Here is a 17596-nt window from a genome sequence, read left to right on the forward strand (position 1 = left end):
ATAAAGGCATCAGTGGTCTCTGCAGCAGACCAATTCAAAACAGTCTTCAAAGGTATGCACTGTTTGACCATGTCTGTCTACATGCATGTAAACGTATGTGTATACGCAAGAACACTTAAAAGGGATAGATTCTGACAGTGAAAGTGCGTGGTGGAGAGACATTAGGTTGGGGAAACAGCCTGAATTTCAAATGACTTAAATGGCATGTACTCCCAATTTGTCAATCAATTGCTCAAGGTCTTTCTACTTTGCAGTGTATGGAAATCGTTGCTAGTGTGTTGCATATGCTTCATGTAAATGGTTCCGTGCAGTGAGTACATTTTTCTTGTACAATATTTTAGTTGCCTTTCAAGCCCCTGCCTGGTCTAGGAGGTGGTGATACGTGTTGTCGAATGTGATGATATGCTTATGAAATGAAATGATCTTCAATATCAATCAATAATAAAGACTTAGCTCAAGTTTGTTTCAGTTGAACGTTGGCCAGACTGTTGTCAGTGTTCATGGTGTTCCACAGTGTCCCGTCTCAACGCTGTTTGATACTAGCTGACCCAGTGAGTGAAGATAACAGTTGAATGCAGTTCACTGAATACAGTTTGGGAAACTGGGGGACTGAAAGAACCAGTAAACAGCAAACACTCGCATATTGTGGTGCTACTTGCTGCTGATGTCAACAGCAAAATAGCAACATGCTTTTTCTCATGTAGATCCAGTCTCTTTGATGTAGGTCGGCGTTTTTCTTTTTCCAGCTCTCCTTCTGCCATTGTGCCCCTCAGAATTTACACTCGACTCCCTTACTCTACCTCTTCCTCACATACACACAAATGAACACACACATATATTATTCCTTCCTTGGGGCTATGTCTGACTCCAGCATGAAATCAATTATTGAGCCTGCACCCTCCCACCACCCTTTTTCGGCGCCCATTTTCTCTCACCATGAAGCGAGATCATTGCTGTGCCAGCCTGAGATTTAACCGCCCACCCCCACGCCACCCAAACTAATGCCCCACCCCCTTCTCTGAATCTTACATCTCTGTGCCCTTATAATGCACTCTGCCATCACTGAGTTCCTTTTCTCGCCATCAAAGTGGCTAGAAAAGCCTCATCTTTCTGCCATATAGCCCAAACTTGGAGTAATATGTGTTGTATGAGTGCATATTTTAAATCCAAATAAATGTGAGAATGCATCTCACATTAAAAATTGAGCCCAAACACTGTGAATCAGTAGAACTATGCTCCAGTTTCACCTTGAGTACCTCTATGTGTGGAATACCTATGTGAAAAGTACAAAGACTTATTTGGATATATAATTAAAAAAAAAAAAATCTTGCCTTTGATCCCAAATTGTGCTAGATAGGGCTAAATGGGAGCCTATTAAAACATCACATAATAAATCAAGCTTAACAACGGTTTGGCAACATGACAGCAGCATGAAAAGGTCTCCAGGAATCCCAGAATTGGTATAAAGTGACAAACTGTGAGAAAGTTGAAAGAGGGATGGACATGCAGAGGTGGAACGGCGTGGCTTTTATCACTGTTATTGCCTTCGCCAATGCACACCACTCCTTCCTAATCCCCACTGACAGAGTTTTCATCATCTGAGGAGGTGGAGACGATGGAGGAGTGGAGAGAACTGGGAGAGGTGGGGGACTTTCCTTTACTCTCTCCCCAGTGGCGGTGTACATTGAGCATCCACAGTCGGGGCCACCAAGGCCCCCTTTGTGCCAGTTATCACAAAGTGGTGAGTGATGGTACCGCTGCCTCCCGCTCTTAGAAGAAGGAAAGGGGTTGGGAGGGGAGGGGGAGGAGGTGAAGAGGAGAAGGTGCAGGAGAGGAATAGACTGGAATGTTCCCAGAAGAAACAGAGTGCGTGAAAGAGAGGAAAGAAAAAGAGAGAGCCTGTTTGAAGGGATGGCAGCTATATCATTTGTGCTTGTCTCACAGGTGCAACACAGGAGGAATGTGCTTTCCTATGATGACTCAACTGGGCTTGAATTACCAATGATATCAACAAAAAAAACTCACACCAGTGTTGGAATGTTCAGGACTTCTCATTATCTTTCTAGTTCATCTGATAGTCTTGTTATATTTAACAGGCTCCAGTTCAACAAGCTGATGTCATTCGAGCTCTAACTAGGATCACTGCATGTTTCCTGCTATGATTTCGTGTCTTGACTCAATTACACTTGCTGAGACACGGTCACAAGCACTGAGCAATGGACAAAAGTCTGGATATTGAGAAAACTTTAACACACATCAGAGTCACTGAAGATGGATCTTGGGAACGACACAAGGGGTGAAAGGTCAGATCTCTACCTCCACCCACCCCCACCCCGTTTTCTCTCCCTTTTCCTTTCCCAGACTTCTCCCACACTCGCTCCATCACTAACTCACCTGTGTCCTCACCAGCACCCAGGTCTCTTTTCCCCCTATCTCTGTAACGCAACACACACAGCGTAGACACAGATACCACTGTCACAGACATCTCCCCCTCTCTCTCTTTTATACACATGCATTCCAAACCTTCCCAGCTGCCTACCTGTGCACCTGGGTTGGCAGCTGTCATCACTGTGGTAACGGGCATACAGCTGGCTGTGTCGCTATCACCTGGCTCATCTCCTTCTGAGAGAAAGAGAAGTGGGCAGAAAATATGAAGAGAGGCAGAAAAGGGAAAAAGATACTGAAAAGGTGGTTTTGAGTGAGATGGAGAAGGGGAGACAGAAAGCACAAACCGATGCTGAAGAGAGAGAAAGTGAAAAGGGAAAACTGAGGGACACAAACATTAATAAAAACATAACTACCTTAAAAACAAAAGGAAATATTTCTGACACTGTATAAATAGCAACCTGCTGCATATGTTAGCTTCTCCAGCCTCATCCCCTCTGGCTCTAGTTCATCTGATTAATATCTGTTCTGCACAGTAACCTCTCCTGTAATTCCACACCTGTCCATCAGCTGTCACTACCGAGTGTCCCACCTTTGCTCATCACCTGAGTCAACAGCACATCCAGCTGCTTGTCACTCCATGTCCGCTGACACTTTCTTCGAAGTTGTATGTGTTCATTTAGTGATTCAGCCTGTCTCTTCTGACTTCTTTCTCACTGCTGGCCAGAATCTTATTAGGGCATTTTGAAGCAGGTATGTTTTTTTTCTTTAAAATATCACCCATCTGCAGAGTGGTTTTAAGACATATTCTGTCTCCTGAGTTTAAGTAGATTTTCATTTTGTGACAGCTAAAATAAAATATTTGCCTGATACTGGATGAAATGTCTCTGAAGCCGATTTTTTCCTTTTAATAACTTTATAGTGTTTGTTAGTCATCAGATGAAATCCATCCTACATTATTCCAACCTGTTTCACAGTGTTACAAAAAAAAAGCCTCCCCATCCTTCATAAGGTCAGAACAAGGGGCGTAGCAAAACAAAACATTTAGAGACCCCCTGCATGGGCGACTAAAGTAGCACAGCTTAATGTGAACCATGCTGCTCGGTTGCTACATCTCATGACTTTGTGTGAGAGAGTCACACGCTAGCAGCGTGTGGCAAAGGCACCATGCAGCATATGGGCAGGCAAGGCACGTCTGCTCTGCCTTTTAAGCAAAGGAGACTTCAAAAGGTGAGTTTTTATAGCCCCCTCATATACACACACCATTGCTACCCCCCCACTATAAATCCCACCCTGTAAGAAGCCATTTATGGAACAATAAGAGGCTATTTACTGGCCCTCCAGTAAATTAAGGCAATTCAGAGGTGTAAGATGAAAGATGACGAGGGCTTTCTTTGTGCTAGTAGGCGTGTTTCTTCAAAACTTTCTCCTCTGTAGTCTGTGTGCTATGAAGCAGGGATGGAGAGAAGACAGTGGGCGGTAGGGGCCTGGAGAACTAATGAAACACCAGTAATGATACTCTGAGCTTTCACTGCAAAATGTGAAGAAAGAGTGGTCAGCATGCACAGATTGAACCTCTGAAATTCTATGAGTATTTTAGCTTTTTCTAGGACATGTAGAAATTACAATTTATCTTGAGGCTGTTGTTGCTAAGGCTGCTGCCTCATCTGATGACCTCTCCTGTCCCCTAGGGGTCACATGGTGTTTTCAACTGAATACATACATAAAAACAATTAGTTTAACAGTGTTTTGGCCACACAAACACACACAGGAGAGGTGGACTGGCTCACGTCTGAGTTACTCAGGTGTGGTGAGATCACTGCAATACTGACCCAACTGTTAAGCATATACAACAGCTCTCTGACCTGTAGTGTGCATTGCTGATGGATGTAAAAGCACACCAGTCAAGCATTCTCACTGAGGTTTCCCAAGAGTGAGTCAGCTACCTACAAAGTGACTGAAAACAACTTCTGACAACCCCCCCCCTTTATTTCATTAAGCTTAATGGTCTTTAATAGTTACCAAGTATCACATTAAAGCCAACCACTGTGGCATCTAACAATGCTGTAGGCAAGCCAAGTGTTTGTTGTCAGAATTTTATTGGCTTCCAGGGAGGAGGGCTGTTGCTGTTCAGTGTAATCTTGGCACACCAATAACAGGTTTCAAAAAAGGCAGTTCCTTTCTTATGGTAGTTAAGAAGCTCTTCTCTCCCCTCTTTTGCAAGTGTGTTTGGTAGAATAAATGGAGAGCTACCTGTAGAGAAAACTATCCCCATTTCTTCTACCTAATCTACAATATTTCTGTTTCCCTCTGTCACTCTCTTTTGTCTGCCCTGCAAACATCCCTCTACTCTGGGATGTTTTTTTTTATCTCAGTTCCTTTTCATTATTGTTAATCATTTCCTAACCAAGTTGCTGAGCTTTTTAACTGATATTCTGTGACTTAGTCCACTGCTAGATGGTTTAGTTTGACCACACTGCCCCCTTTAGGGTAGGGTTTGCTGTTGCACATCAACAAAGGTAGAGAGGCACTGAGCAATATCTATAGACTATTAAAAATTACTTTCCCCTTTCAGTTGCACATACTGTTTTAGAAATATATTCATATATTCAGAGGAGAACAAAATACTATGATTTAATTGGAGGTAATCCAGTGATATTCACTGAAATAAACTAGCATGTTCCTCATTTATGGAGCCAATTAATCTGACCATTCTGTATTTAGAGATATTTATTACACTCCTGTGATTGTCAGGCTTCTTTGCCTGTGGCTATCATTAGAAAATAAGTTTTCATTAATGTGAATTTAAGATACACTTAATCGCAATAAGAATTCAGATCTTAGAATAAACACTCAAGTGCTATCTATCTATGTCGTCCAGGAGGAGCATAGACTTACCTGATTTGGAGTTCCACCTGTCAAGAGACTCAGGGAATTCCCCGAGGTGACTTTACTATTCATTTAATCCCTACAAGAAATTAGTTAAAATTTTTATGTGTTGTGTTATGCTTGTGGGATCAATATACTGTCAGGCCTAATAGGTGTCAAAGTAGAACCTGCAACAAAAGGTAGTACACCTGTGATAACTGCAACAAAAGTGTTTGTGCCTGTGATTCCCAGTTAAGGCTACCTACATGAACAAGGTTCTAAGATAACCTATGAAAACTGCAGCTTTCTCAGTTTCTATATGTCTTTATATGAGGATTAGGGGAGATTTCATAAAGCTAGAGTATCAGTAGGTGACTAAACATAAGATGATAGCATGACAGTGATCCCAAACACACCGCAAAAATTACACAAAAGCTTTTAACAATAAAGGTTAATCTTTCATATAAAAATACATGACACAGTTGAAAGTTTGAATTTAGGTGAAATGTCTGATTTGCTTTCTTCTATAATAGCAACCAACACAAGTTAAATTTTATCATCTTTGGACAATTCAGCTTATTGACCAAAAGTCACATTTGTTGGGGCCCAGTGACTTCACCAGTCCTCACATCGAGTTTAAAACAGGAGCTTGTTGGAGCCGTCTTTGCTAACAGCTGCGCCATGTAAGTACATCACCCCATCACTTATACCACTGATCCTGGGCTGTAGTTTGGCCTTTCACAAGCTCTTTTACAGACAGGGATGATGGAATAATCCTGGAGAAGCTTCTGAAATGGGAATGCTCATATATAAAACCTCCAGAAATCACTGGTTATAAAATTTCCATAGTTGCTCTTATCAGCCAGAGGTGCAAAATGCCCTCTTAGGGGCAAAACAAATACATAGATGATTAGTGAATAAGGGAATAATACTGGGTCAAATGAGTCACTTGTTATGATCTAAATTATTTTACAATATAATTTCTAGTAAAATAATTCAAGAGAATATCATTAATCCTGGTTTCAGAAACCTTTTCCCATATAAAAGACACACCATGAGATTCGGCCTATACTGGCGGGGCCACAGCTGAGGGGGTTTCCCATGTTAACTAGGATTTGTAACCAACGGTTTACATAGCAGCATAATCATCGTCATTTGGCTCCGACTCCCAGACGCATCCAGAGGTCATCCATGATTCACTCAGATAATGAGCCTCATCACTTAAACTGTCAACCGCTCTCCTCCAAGGCCCAAGCTAATATTTGCAGCCAACAACACACTGAGAGGTAAATGAGCAGTGATCCCATACAACACTGAGCAGTGTCAGACATTACTGTAAGCAAATGAATGATTAGATACTTACTGTACAGTATATGGCATACCACTGAAATGTATAGTGTAGTACTGTGCAAGACCGGGAGTAGGATAAGGTAAACATGAAAACTGAATAGCTTCACAGTCACTGATGCCACTTCTCACTTCATTTAAACACAAGCAAACAGCCTTTCCCTAAAGTGCATCTTGTGTAAAAGTAATTTTCATAAGGGACTGACATAATGCTATAAATGTATTAAGCACCGTGAGACAACAGACCATGAATTCATCTATCAACAGCATTTATGAAATGGGAACTATTCATCCATATAGTCCTTGCAGTGGACAAATCTATAAAGTAGACTTTTATTACTTGGTACAACCTCTTTCACTTTATTAACTGTCAAATTGCAAATTGAAATTCAAAATTATGACAGATGTGCTCAAAAATGTTCATTTGAACACATGTATATGTGTTCATGTTTATAATGTACTTTCAACTTTCACCTTCAGCCTCCGTATGAGATAAACAAGACCACCAACATTCAGTAGCATTGGTAGGTCAGCATACCTTCTTTGGTTGGGCTCAAATCCTCACCCAAATATACTGCAGATGATTCTTTGGTGCTGTTTAATTCATAATACCTTTTCATCCTCTCTTCCTGCTATTTCCTGAAATTTTTTACGGTGTTTGTTACAGGCAGTCAGGGCAGAGTGCCACCTGTCCAGGTAGGTGAGCTCTACAGGGACACAGTCTGCGGTGTGAAGGGTCAGAGCCAGCACAGCTGTAGCCTATATAATGGAAAATATGGGTAGGTTTACATATGTATATGTTGTATCTCCATATGAGCATCCCTTACTTTCTTATTTTATTACAAATGGTATTGTTATCATGTTGTTGTTTGGGAGGAAATACATGGCTACACAAAATGAAACACCGGTTCTAATAAAGACCGTGTATCAGATAATACACAAGCTTTGCTTGTGTTTTTTCCCTGATGTGAATATGTGTACCATATAGTGTGTATCATATCAGCAGTGTGTATCTGCTGATTTCTCACCTGGTGAATGCAGCAGGGCTGTTGACGTGGTGAAACAGAGCAGGCTCACATACTAGGGTATAGCGGTGACACACAGTAACACACGACTGCCCCAGGGGGCCCAGGTGTACCCTTAAAGCACTTCGTGGTGGCCAAGCAGGGACAGATTTACTGCTAAAGTTCTAGTGATTTAAGAGAACCAACAGTAAGAAAACTGACACTTGTTGAGAATATAAAGCAAAAACTGAAATAGGTTTCTAAAGCTATCCACTGCATTTTGCGATTTGTTTCACACACAGCTTGCAAAAACAGGTGAGTATCTATGACTCTGCAAGATCACATTGCTTTAAGAGCCCAGTTTGGTGGCGGAGCACCCAATAATATGTCAGCTCTCCCTACCTGGTGAGTGATGTAAGCATGAACCCGCTCCAGCATTCCCTCACAGGTGAATTCTCTGGGAGTGAACGGCTTCACCTGCAAACACACACAAACATTTCTATTCTGTGTTACTGTAAATAAAATGTAGGCAGAACAACATGTACAGGTATGTATAAAAACTATACAGTTTGTTTATTCAGTGCTACCTCTGTGCTTAAAATGGCTTTCACTGCCTCCCGTACATCAGTCTTGTTGGTTATGTCCACAGTCCACACATAGGGTTTACCAATGACTTCTTTAGCATAAGGGTGCTGGGAAGTGATCTAAATCCAACAATATTGATTGTCTTTCAATCTAAAAAAAATTGATGCACAATAGTATATGTTCAATTAAAACTTTTTTTTTAGTTTGTGGCGTTACTAACCTGCCTTGTGGTGGGCTTGCCCTTGTAGAAGTCAGTGTTGTCTGATGAGTGTGGAGGCTCAAATCGTGGCTGAAGGAAGACACATCCCAAAGCTACTGCCTCAATGGGAGCTGGACCCTCATAGGGGAATCCAAGCCCTACAAACACCTGAGAGGGAAGCAGCTTACTGTAAATGATTCAGACTGGCTGGCCTCTTAGTGTTATTATGAGACGACCTGTTATCTGACCTTGGCTCTGCGGAGAAGTTGTAGGAAGTGTTTCTGAGTGAGCAGGCCGTGGTTTCTGATGAAGCTGGGCAGATTAGAGGCATGTCTTGGAGGTTGATAGACTGTGGCATGGGTCTCTAGCTCCTCACTGATCACATCCACATACTCAGATTTACCCTTGTACATATGCACAGGACACAAAGTATTTAGACTTAAGACCAGCATGTACAAAAACACTAAACTGTCTTTGCATGATCTTCACTATTACTGTATGTAAAATATTGCAGTGGCTGAATTCTTGACATGTTACTCGCAAACTCACAGACTTCATACATACTTTAATAGTGCTCTTTTAATCATTACCTGCCACATGTAGTCCTGTTTACCATAAACGACCGCTATCCTGTCTTTCCTGTAGGCATCTGGCTCCCGCTCCTCCTCTCTCACTGCCTCCTCACTCACAAAGCCCAGGAAGGAGTTATCAGGAGTGTGAGCTGGAGACAACAGAACACAGAGCAGTTAGATGACATTTTAAAAGATAAATTGCACGACAGACACTGTAATCAGCGTCTATGGTCTCAACCTGCATTTGACACTGAAATTCCCCATCGCAAAAAAAAAAAAAAACATTGTACAAGAAAACTGACTCTAGACTAGAGTCACTACTTTGTGTGTAATGAAACTTAAAACTGTCAGAAACATAGTTCTTATTTTAGGAAAACAACTAAATATGGTGAACAACTGTGCACATATTCTCCTTGTGGGGGGAAATGTGATTGGAGGATCAAGAAATACTCTAAACTAATATTACAGGTGAAAAGCAGCAAACATAAAACGTTTTGTGGAAGAGGAAAAACATGCTGGCCAGAAAACCTGTAAAAAAAAAAAAAATATATATATATAAAGGCAGTTGTGGGAAACATGAACTCAAGGTTAGGGGCTGTTTGGACAGGCAGCTGCCACCCCTCTGCCCTCTTACACCCTGAGGAAGGTGTGAGAGATGAATATTTACTTTACTAGAAATGTGCCGACAAAAAATGGTCTGTTTTTGTGAACATAGGTGCAAGCAGCGATTTAAACATTTGTGTGTGTATGTGTGTTTGCTTGAGTCATTCTCTCTTGTCTAAAAGTTATTGTTTAAAAGACTTTTGCCAAATCTCCCCTCATTCACCCTTACACCAGCACAGAATTTCCTCCTGGCTCCTTTTCAGCTCCATTTGTCCTCACTTGACTCTAACACCTGTCTTGGTTCATCACTTCACACACTCACCCATCAGATAAGCAGAGATATGCAGCAATACACTGGTATGATCAACACCACGCAGTTTGTGGGGCTTTAAAGAAAAGCTGTTTAGCACAATCTTTTTCTTCTCCATTTCAGATCAGGAGCAAAATACACCCGCACACTCTTTTTTTCAAGCTTATTTTTCCTATTTCCTTTTGCCTATGCTGTCTGTCTTTTGCTCTTTCTACTCTTTATTCACTATGAGCCAACAGCTATCTCTCTTCCCCAGCAGGACAGATAAACAGTGCTCCAAGCTGAGGGATGAGGAGTGGCTCTCGGCCCACCATGTCCAGCTTGTCTACATCTCCTGGCACGATGGGAAAGATGACAGGAAGAGGTGTTGGAATGAAAGCACTGTCTGGCCACCAGGTTTATTTAACCTCAGCCATTAATCCTCTCACTGTGAGGATGCTTAAGGGTGTGTATGTGAAGGATCAGTGCTGCAGCAGGATGACAGAAATATGTGTGTAAATTTGTGTGTGTACTTGGCATTACTTATCTTGTGGGGACCAAAGCCTGTTTGCACACTGAGGGAACTCAGCCTTCCTCATAGGGATGTAAATCACTGAGTTTTAGAGCGAAGATTTGATTTAATATTATGGATAGGTTATAGTTAGGGTAAGGACAAGTAATGGTTATTGGGATAAGTCTCCAGGAAATTGATATAAGTCAATTTAAAGTGATGAAAATGTGTGTTGAGTGTCTACAAGTGCATTTCTGAATCAGTGCATTGTACTTGTCATACATTGTCACAGCTGTGGTCTCAAATGGATGTATTATTAAGGGGTGTAAACACATTACACAATGACAATGTTCCCAGTATATATCGCTATGTACTGTATGTAGCACTGACACACACACACACACACACACATACTTACGGAACATGGTCATGTACTGCAGAGGGTGGAGACCCCAGCTGCCCCAAAGTGTTTTATATCCCCACCTGCGTGCATAACTCCCCAAGTTAAAGGCTGGCTCAGTGCCAAAAGAATCCAGGATTCTGAAGCGGCACCTAGAACAATTTTATTTAATTAATGAACTGTCAAGTACAGTATGCCTGCTTCACATTAAAACAATATACCAATGTAAGCTAGATTTAAAAAGTAAGATCATAGAAGGAAAAAAATCTGAAGCATGTGATTCTTTTTAATACTGGTTGCTATTTTATTTATGATCATCATTAAGTGGATGTGTAAGTGTATCTAAGGTCTTGGTCCCAAAGACAATAGAGAGGACAGAGAAGTTTGAATAGTCTAGAAGCATAATGATGTATTTAAAAAATTGTGGTGGTACTGGTAATGCTGGAAAGCCAATCCCATGGCTCCTTGAAGGTGAGCAAGGCCATGGTAGTCAGTATAGATGAGGTCAAAGGTCAGGGGCCTCTGGATTGGACAACTGCCTCGGCCGGGAGCAGCACCTATCAGGCTGGACCAGTCAAACACACGACAGGTTAAAAAAAATACCACACTTATGTCTTTTGCTTCTCTCATTCCTACTGTATTATATTCCTAATGTATACCTTGAGGTACCCACAAATATTTCATATACAGTGTCAGTATCATATCAGTACTGCCGTGTCTGAATTCTATTCAATTTAATTAAATAATCAGGTCTCACCAAACAAACACAATGATTTTATGTCAAATGGTTGGAACCTGTGAAGGTGGTGCTGGGAGGTGCTGAAAGTTAGGTTCTGGCCCAGGATTGTCAGACAGGCACTGAGGTCAGCCCACTGGACAAGTTCCCCTAGAGGGCCCCCTCTCTCCACCATGGCTTCAAAATGCTGGCCAATGCTTCCAGCCAGGGCACCAAGATAAAGCAGCACCTATAGGATGTAAGGTTTTTAAGTAGCTAGGGCAGACAATGTATATAAAAGAAAGGGTTCTCATTCTTGTGCTGTCTTTGCTTTCTTACATCCAGTCAAGTATAATATGATGGAGGAGTTATTGAAGCCATTTTCTTGAAAGTCGTGAGGCAGCAAAGTGCATGACAGAACTGACATATACCCTCATCTGAGTTGAGACTGTCTTGTTGCTGCTCTGCCTCATCTTCAGACCAGCCTGTGTCCACCCTACAGACATCCTTTCCACTCTGGTCTGGATGAACCTCATTGCAGGACTCGTGTTGTTGCTGATCACCTCAAACAGCTGATTCAGAGTTGTACGTATCTCGGCCTGTGTACAGACATGATGTGATTAAATATTGCAAGCTAATGCAAAAATATGTATCTAAGAGAAATTAAAGTTTTGTTTTAGTAGAGTAGATCTTGACCTTCATATTACAGTAATACCCATTAGTATGAACCTGATGGGAATTTACCTTCTTTTTATAGGACTGAGGTTTCTCATGCCATGGCAGTCCAGAGTGGCTCCTTCCAAGACGAGGGGGACAAAAGTCCTCTATCTGGCTGAGGTAAGTCAATATGGAGCAGGTGGTACCATTCACTCCATAAAAGACATAGCAGGGGTCGGACTGCCAATGAGCCTGCAGGTACTGCCACACAGAGGCAGAGATGTTAAACCAAAAACAATTACACAGACATTCGGTTACTTGCAACAATTCATCATTTAGATTGGTTCAGCCAGCCTACAGTATGAATTATATCCTATACTGCAGGTTCAGTTATATAAAAATAGTATTTTTATATCCAACTCAAACTTGCTCAAATGTTTGGAAGGAAAAATTACATTTAAATCTTTGTCAATGACAGCCGTTCGATACAACCATTTCAGTGCACAGGCAGTCATGAAGTTCATACTACCACATATATTTCCAATATCTCACCTCCACTTTCTCTGCACACACTGGATATGCAGGATCCATTGGCACCTCACACATCTTACTGGGCTCTGTGGGTAAGATATCAGCCGTCACTCAGTTTTGCCTTCATGTGGCCAGTTTGAATGCATCATTATTCTACAATCCTGACTATAGAAACAAAGTACATTGTAAAGTTAACTCGGCGTGGTTAATTATGAGCAGTGGGCAATGACTTCAATATATAACCTCCTAACTTAAATATGCAAAATGAATAGCAACCATCACTGTATAGTGTGGCCATATACTACATGTGAGAGGCATTAGAGTAGAGGCCATGTGTTCTCAGAAGCCCTTTTCCGTCAGCCCCCCTCCATCTTTAGCCAGTGTCAGTCAACTGGAATGAACACACACTCACACACACCTGACCCACCTGCCTCCTACCAAACATTCCCTTTTACAGTGCTTACATTCCCCTGCCAAAGTACACAGTCTTTGTGTAAAATAACCTCATAAAAAGTAAGAGAGAGAAAAAAGGATAAGAAAACCTGCAGGTATAGCTGAAGCGTTAAACCCTTGAAACAGTGATATGTTATTGGAGCATAGCAAAGGAGAAATAAGTGCTCCCTCTGCAAAAACAAGAGTACGTGTAGACATGTTGGTGAAAGGACTCCTGGGTAATTCAGTCAAATTTTATGGGTGTGAGGTAATGTGAGAGGAAGAGGGTAAAGGGCGAATAGGCTGGTGATGAGGAACTGTGTGTACATACTGAATATGTGTGTACGTGAACAAGTGTGCAACCCTCGCAGTATGTCTGGTATAATGTCTATGTGCCCCAAGCTTTATGAATTCCCCTTTTTCAGGGAAGCATGCACCCACTCATCCTCTTTGTCCACACACACATACACAGCCCCTCACATGCATGAGGCATAACCTTACTCTCACCTCTTCAGGAGGGTTGTAACAGACAAACGTTTTTCCTCCCCACTTGTTAGCTGCTGACTCTGTGAGACTTGTTAGATTTCTGTTCACAGACTTCATCCCCTATAACCACCTGCACCCCCCTGCCCTTCAACTTCCCCATTCACACTCTCCATTATCACAACTTGTTAGTTTCACTGTGTGTTTAACCTCTACTGAGGCTATGAAACGTGCATTTTGCTTGGAACATCACACTACAGGCAATCAGACAAGCTTGCAATTGGTCAATTATTGAAGCTGGAAACATGCAGTGGAAGGATAGTTTATTTATTTTGTTTAGCCAGAATGTTAAAATATGTTATAACTGGAAAATAACTAAAATCTCTGTGTTGGACAATGAGGTGTTTTTAGTAAAGTACACATAGAAAAATTAAAGATAGTCATCATTTGTATGCAATAGCCTAGTACACCTGTCTACTTTAAACCCTGTAAATCCTCCTTCTGTTGATATCAAGTTCTATTTATGACTTTATACTTGTTTACCTACAGAAAATGACAAATCCAAAGTAAAGAACAAAATACAAAAATGTCTCCTGAACTGTCCATCCAATAAAAAGTGAACACATTTCTCAAGATTTTCAGAAAGAAGAGGCCAGAAAACTTGTTTCTCTTGTCCAAAATCAATATAATAAAATTGGACAAAATTGTTTTATTCTTAATTTTTTTTCCCTCTTCTTATCCTGGCTGCTCCCACTAGAGGTCTCCACAGGGGACTCATCTGTCTCCATACATATGGAAATCTCGATCCACATATGTGATTTGGCACCGGTGTTTTTTTGCCTTTCCCAAACACAACCCTCCTATTTTATCCAACCTTGGGACCAGCACTGAGAGTGCACTGGTGTGTACAACCCCAATGACTGGAGGTGGTGCATTGGCTAAGAGATTAACCCCAGCCACCCACCTGGCAAGCAGGAAATCTGCCTCTGAACTGCCATTGCACCACATCAAAATCTCCCCAAAATAATAAAATGGCACAAATCAATTAAGACCAATTAAATGTGACAAAAGGCTTGGCTTTACCAGTGTGTGGTATGTGGTCATCACGTGACTGTGGTGTGTGAGACTGATGGTGATGGTGAGGATGACGGCTGAGCCTATCAAGCCTCTGGGACACCGTCTTCAGTTCCTTTTCTACCAGCAGGGCCAAACTTTGCTGGTCCAGTCTAAACCTGGAGGAAACAAACAGAAACCTACATGTAACCACATTGGATAAACAAATAGAAAAACCTATGTATGTACTTTCATGCTAGTGAGATCTAGATGTTCCATGCATACGGTTTATATGTTCAGATGGTAGGTGTAGTTCATACCTCTGCTGTAGTAGACTGAGTTCTTCCACCTGAGTACTTAAAATCCCTAAGCGAAGAGCCAGTCTGTGAGAGCTACGCCCACGATGACCTATGACAATGAGGATATATAACATGGTATGTGACGCATGTACAATATAATATGTTTAAGTAGTAAGTTTTATGTTAACTTACTGTAACTTGCACTGCTGCAAATCAAGCAGTGCTTATGGTCATGTGTATTTTCCATATTTCATGTAGGGGGTAATGGCATCTAATGATTTTCCACAAGAACAAATATATAATGGCAGGATTGTAATGAGTCATAATTTTAAAGCAAATATTTCTAAAAGTGCAACTGGAGCTTAGTAGTCATCTCACATTTAGTATACACACCCACACTCATATAAATATGCTGTTAACAGCTAAGAGAAAATGTTAAAATATGTGTCTGCCTGACCTACAGTAGTGCTAGTCATGGTTAATCTCCTTGTTAGCTGCCTGGCTAGTTATCAGAGGTTACACATACCACAACTGTAAAAACAGTGAGCTTTCAAAGCTCACTGCTGAGGCTTAAATTAGCTTTGTGAGACAACAGATCAAGAATTTCTTGATTGTATGAAGTTTAAAAAAAGTTGTGTTTACAGTACATGAGGAATATTGAGGATTATACTGTAGACAACTGGGGGGTTAGTGTAGTTCACTACATATTTCTGGACTTTTTTTATAAGACAAGTAAATCTCCACAAAGCATGATTTAAATAATTTTATGTCACTGCCTTTGAGGACATAGAAAAGCTGATTTTACAATTAAATATAAAACTTGTTAGGATGGATTATTTTTCACAGAGACTGACTGAAGTGACTTACCCTGTTCTTCAGGTGATCTCCCTGCAGGTTCATCGCTGTTCATCTCAACTGGCACCCAGAGGCTCTGTAGCAGCAGGGTGAACACTGACAGGCACAGACAGAGCACCAGGCAGCCACTAGAGGGCACAATACACAGAGATCTCAATGCTTTGGCAAACAAATACAGAAGAACATCATAAGTACAGCCACCAACAAATGTTTATTTGAACTTCATTCAAAGTGGATATTATTTAATGTAACTTTTCATGTAAGAGGGATAGTTTGTTTCTAGACCTATGTATTTCTTACTTTCAGTAGGTTGAACTGTTTATTACTTTTATCTTTCCATCTCAACTGTAACTTTAAGCTAAATTCCTGTTGGCTAATGAGCTATTTTCCAGCACGCCCTCAGTCTCAGGTGTTACAGCTGACTCAGTATGTGTGTAACTTTTTTTTTTTTTGTTTAATCAAATCATATCCTCAGGGCTCTTCCTCAATTGTGACTAACATACAGTGTAAAGCTATGAGACTGGCCCAAAATCAGGCCCTGTCTTATGCATCACATTTTTAATAAGCATGAACACCTCAGTACGTAACAGAGTAAACTCTATATAGGTCATTTTCTTTGCATGTTTTTGGACACATATTAAAGGTAACTGTATATCTGTATATCTGAACTGTAATGTGCCATTAATGTATCACAAACTTCACTTTAACTGGGGCAAACAGAGCAAACACTTCACTCTCACTTTCATCAGGTCAGAAAGCCCAACAACCCTACCAACAACTACCCAAAAAGCAGTCAAGCTAATACATGTACAAACACTTTCAAGGCTCTCCTTGTGTCAATAAAGCTCCACATTACAATCCAGATAAATTATTTTCAATCTATTAGTCTGCATTTCATTAAAGGTGTCAGAGCATTCATCCCATCTGGTTAAGGGTTTGGCCGATATATGGAAAAGAAACAGTTAAACTGCAGGAGGGATCATAATAAGACAGATAACTGTAGTTGGTCTGATATCTAGTGTAGGTGATATCATGTGCGGGGATATCCAGCTCCATTGTAAGGGGAGGACATGATTACACAGATAATCAGTTATGTTTTAAACCGTGCTTTCACATCAAGTCAGTCAGTGAGGTGCCACTCAGACCTAGCAATTGTTAAAATGAGGATGGCATTGGAATTTTTTTTTTGCTTTCATACAGCTAAACTTAAAAAAAAAAAAAAAAAAAATCAGTGCAGGAGCAGACATGCATGAGGTAAGGTGCATCAGGTACTTTCTATTGTACATGGTTTATACTTCTGATCTAATACTGGTGAACCTTACCTGCGCAGCCGTAGCGCCACACGCATGGCCCTCGGTTCACAGTGTGTTGAATGTCACTGTCAAAACAAGCACATTGCATATACATGTGCAACATGCTTAGTAATAAATGTGTTGGGCAGAAATATACATAATTCATTATACTATCACACTGTCTGCACTGAAGAGCCAATGTAATTTAATGTTTTAATTGCAAACAAATGGAAAGTGGTCTTTCTGTGTTTGTGGTAGTTAAACATGTTCAGAGTCATAAACAAATTATAAACATTAAAGCTGCTTTTACCAAACTGTTGTTCTGTGTCAATGTGAGAAAGACACAGATACTTCAACAATTTGGCACATACAAGTCAGCACACGGACAACCACAGACACACGGGTACACACATGCATACGTCCTCACCTCCTTGGGTCTCCGTCCCAGCCCACTGGCAACCATCAGGCCTTGTGTTTGCAAAACACAAACTTTAAAAAAAGGAAAATTTTGGGGCT

General features: G+C 41.0%; 1 protein-coding gene across 1 annotated transcript; it reads right to left on the reverse strand.

Moving 5' to 3' along the window:
- Nucleotides 1-2429: 2429 nt before the first annotated feature.
- On the reverse strand, nucleotides 2430-17564 carry LOC109963524 (alpha-1,6-mannosylglycoprotein 6-beta-N-acetylglucosaminyltransferase B-like). The gene is made up of 20 exons (XM_020606101.1): nucleotides 17508-17564; nucleotides 17111-17166; nucleotides 15801-15916; nucleotides 14955-15042; nucleotides 14665-14813; nucleotides 12688-12752; nucleotides 12223-12387; nucleotides 11910-12077; nucleotides 11559-11728; nucleotides 11197-11328; nucleotides 10782-10915; nucleotides 8979-9109; nucleotides 8637-8792; nucleotides 8410-8556; nucleotides 8192-8308; nucleotides 8007-8081; nucleotides 7629-7789; nucleotides 2733-2737; nucleotides 2540-2622; nucleotides 2430-2435 (listed from the first exon to the last, which is right to left on the reverse strand). The coding sequence occupies exons 2-20, from the start codon at nucleotides 17134-17136 to the stop codon at nucleotides 2430-2432; spliced, it is 2094 nt and encodes a 697-aa protein (XP_020461757.1). The 5' UTR covers nucleotides 17137-17166; nucleotides 17508-17564.
- Nucleotides 17565-17596: the final 32 nt, after the last annotated feature.

This window comes from Monopterus albus, unplaced genomic scaffold, assembly GCF_001952655.1.
Source record: "Monopterus albus unplaced genomic scaffold, M_albus_1.0 scaffold76.1, whole genome shotgun sequence".
NCBI lineage: Eukaryota > Metazoa > Chordata > Actinopteri > Synbranchiformes > Synbranchidae > Monopterus > Monopterus albus.

Bases quoted from the DNA above. Each gene is read 5' to 3' on its own strand.
- LOC109963524 (XM_020606101.1), bottom strand. From the start codon at position 17,136: ATGCGTGTGGCGCTACGGCTGCGCAG. The intron at 9,110-10,781 runs GTAAGTATGTGT...TGTTGTCTCCAG, and splicing joins GCAGTACATGACCATGTTCC to CTCACACTCCTGATAACTCC. The intron at 8,557-8,636 runs GTCAGATAACAG...CTTCCCTCTCAG, and splicing joins AACTTCTCCGCAGAGCCAAG to GTGTTTGTAGGGCTTGGATT.